Source organism: Penaeus monodon, chromosome 20 (genome assembly GCF_015228065.2).
Source record: "Penaeus monodon isolate SGIC_2016 chromosome 20, NSTDA_Pmon_1, whole genome shotgun sequence".
NCBI classification, from domain to species: domain Eukaryota; kingdom Metazoa; phylum Arthropoda; class Malacostraca; order Decapoda; family Penaeidae; genus Penaeus; species Penaeus monodon.
Window position 1 is genome coordinate 46,324,454 of NC_051405.1, and position 2,581 is coordinate 46,327,034.

Below are 2,581 nucleotides of genomic sequence, written 5' to 3' on the forward strand. Positions count from 1 at the left end.
GGCGAAATACAAATGATTGCAGCCGGATTCACTACCGCATTTACGATGGTAAAATCGCTGGTATCTACAGTTACGAACGTAAACGGACAACGGTTGCATTCCCTAACAGCTTACCATCGGAGTTAACATGGTAATCTTACCAGTGGTCGAAGTACTGGTAAGTCCGCTGCTGTTTCAGGGAAGACGATGTCATCGGGTGTTATGTCGTCCAAGAGTCAATATTTAAGCCAGGTATTTGGTTTGCTTTAATAATTCCGTTAAATCCTGCCCTGCTGCCTGCCGTCTATGGAAAGAAGTGTATCTGTTGCTCCGAAACCTCTGTCCTTAAGGAATTTTACGTCTAAATTTTCTAAACGTTAGGCCGCAAGATGAATTCGTTTTTCTTGTTTCTGTTCTGACAAGAATAATAACGAAGATTTCATTATACAGTATATGAAGTTTTGCCCAGAATTTCTGACAGCTTAACAGAAATGGATTTTGAAGGTTGTTGCAAAACTACTGAATTACATATTCGTTTATTTATCACATATTTTCTTATACGTACAAAGGTCACAGTAGTAAATATTTGCTAATACGAAAAATAGTACAAAGATTTTCTTAATCCACAATACATCGACTGCTACATTGTGGAATGATTCAACAAATTTCCTTTTAAATGAATATGTATATTTTAAGTGTTTACTCCATATACTTACAAAAGTTTTACTGTGCACTGGAGGCATCACTGAAGTGAATATATTTATCATTGAAAAACTATTAAAAGTAGTTCATCCTGTTAGTAGAAAACAAAAGTGATACGACAATACTACTTTCAAAGACTAATATGAGGGAGGATATCCTTAGAGGTCGGTTACACTTCAAATGATTATGAAAATATTCAAAAATATATATGCGGTAATAATATATATTTTCCCTTCTGTATCTTTCAAATTTGTGGTATTATCACATAAGTTGAGCAATATGTAGACAATTATAATATAATATTAGATAAATCGGGTGTATCTTTAGCTGGAGTTCTTCCATGAAATTTATAGTCTTCCCTTCAAAAGTTTCTCTCCGTCAGAAGTCAGCAATTCAACTCCCCTAGAAGCATTCATTGGCCAAAAATGCACAGTTCATTTTTTATGAATCCCAGATTTCATCGTGAAGCAGAACCCTCCCAAACTCCACCCTCATGTGCATTTACAAACATAGATCTTGATACAACCAGTTTCTTGGAATATATCTAACGAGCTTTACACACAACACTGAATACACGGAGTTCACTCTAACATAAAGTCATCATCGCCTGTTCCATTATTGTATTCATCATGATATTACTGCTTATACCCACAATTGCTTAAGATAATGTAACAAGTAATTACTAATATACATATATTATTCACTTTATCCGTGATCACTTGTCTATTCCAACTTTAAACAAATTTAGCGCCACGAGACACCACAAAGAGAGAGTCACTTGTGCATTAAGGTAAGACACTGAGCACGAAGGCACACTGAACATTTCACTATGCACAGTAGGTAGGCTACTGTAATAACACGGAGCTCACGTGGTTGCAACACGGAGGTAAAACTCTTAAAACACCGCGGCCGAGAGGCGATGGAATCAAGGGGCTCCTTTTACAGTACCGAAAGAATGAGGTTGAACTGGGTATGCCGCGACACTGCGATTCCGGAACCAATGTGTTGCATCGAAATCATTACTGGTTTCGTTAAATAACGGTCCCGACACATACCACATTTATTTAACGTAGATTACGTTCTTGTTTTGAATTAATTAAAGAGAAGTGCGAAGATATTCTGATGTCGTGAAAATTGCAAATAAATGCATGAGCTTAACGAAGTAAAACTTGGGTGATCGGTGAATATTTCACTATACTAGAACACTCACCTCATCTCCAGACCAACTCAGTGGTACAAATGATAGGACGTGAAAACTAAATAAATACATCATTATACAGTAAGCCCTGCGGATAGCAGTCCTTTACTTTGCCTCCTTGGCGCTGGCGAGAGCATCCTGGAGAGCCTTCATGGCGCGGCACAGCACCTCCTCCTGCCAAGGTAGGCCGACCATTTGCACGCCGATGGGTAGGCCTACCGCCTCTGCCGTGGCCTGGGGGAGAATTTAGTCGTGTTAGTGGATCCTCCAGAGTATAATCTAGTATTTAAAAACTGAAGCAGAAATATTGAAAATCCAAAAAACAAAAAAGAAACCAATAACACCCTCACTGGAAATGAAAAGGCCGATTATAACCTTGTCATGTTTGGTGCATAGGAAGGCCGTAAGGAAGTTATTCGTACGTTCCAAGAAAAGCGAATCCATACCTCTTTCACCAACTCAAACATGAGGTCGTCCGTCGGGTACTCCGCCAGCTTGGCCTGGTCGTCCTCCGTCTCATGGGTGACGGGCACGACGCCGGCGGGGAAGTCGAGGTAGTTGTACAGGGCCGTCGTCACAGCCGCGGCTGTGGGCGAGGCGGCGGTGAGAACACGGAGGAGGGGGGGGGTCTATGCCCGTGCATTGCTATGGCGCAGTAGCCTCCCACTCGGCTCCCAAAAGGGATTCAGAGATGGTTAACTA

At 40.8% G+C, this 2,581-nt stretch overlaps 2 protein-coding genes across 2 annotated transcripts in view; both read right to left on the minus strand.

The window, feature by feature from the left end:
* LOC119586026 overlaps positions 1-193 on the minus strand; it is a 5,674-nt gene extending 5,481 nt beyond the window's left edge. The window contains exon 1 of the mRNA XM_037934734.1: positions 141-193. Within this exon, the coding sequence (XP_037790662.1) occupies positions 141-193 (53 nt within the window). The remainder of the gene's footprint in view (positions 1-140) is intronic.
* A 310-nt stretch (positions 194-503) lies between these two features.
* LOC119585883 (fatty-acid amide hydrolase 1-like) overlaps positions 504-2,581 on the minus strand; it is a gene marked incomplete at its 5' end in the record, with an annotated part of 21,120 nt that continues 19,042 nt past the window's right edge. The window contains 2 exon segments of the mRNA XM_037934613.1: positions 504-2,113; positions 2,326-2,465. Of these exon segments, the coding sequence (XP_037790541.1) occupies positions 1,985-2,113; positions 2,326-2,465 (269 nt within the window). The 3' untranslated portion in view covers positions 504-1,984.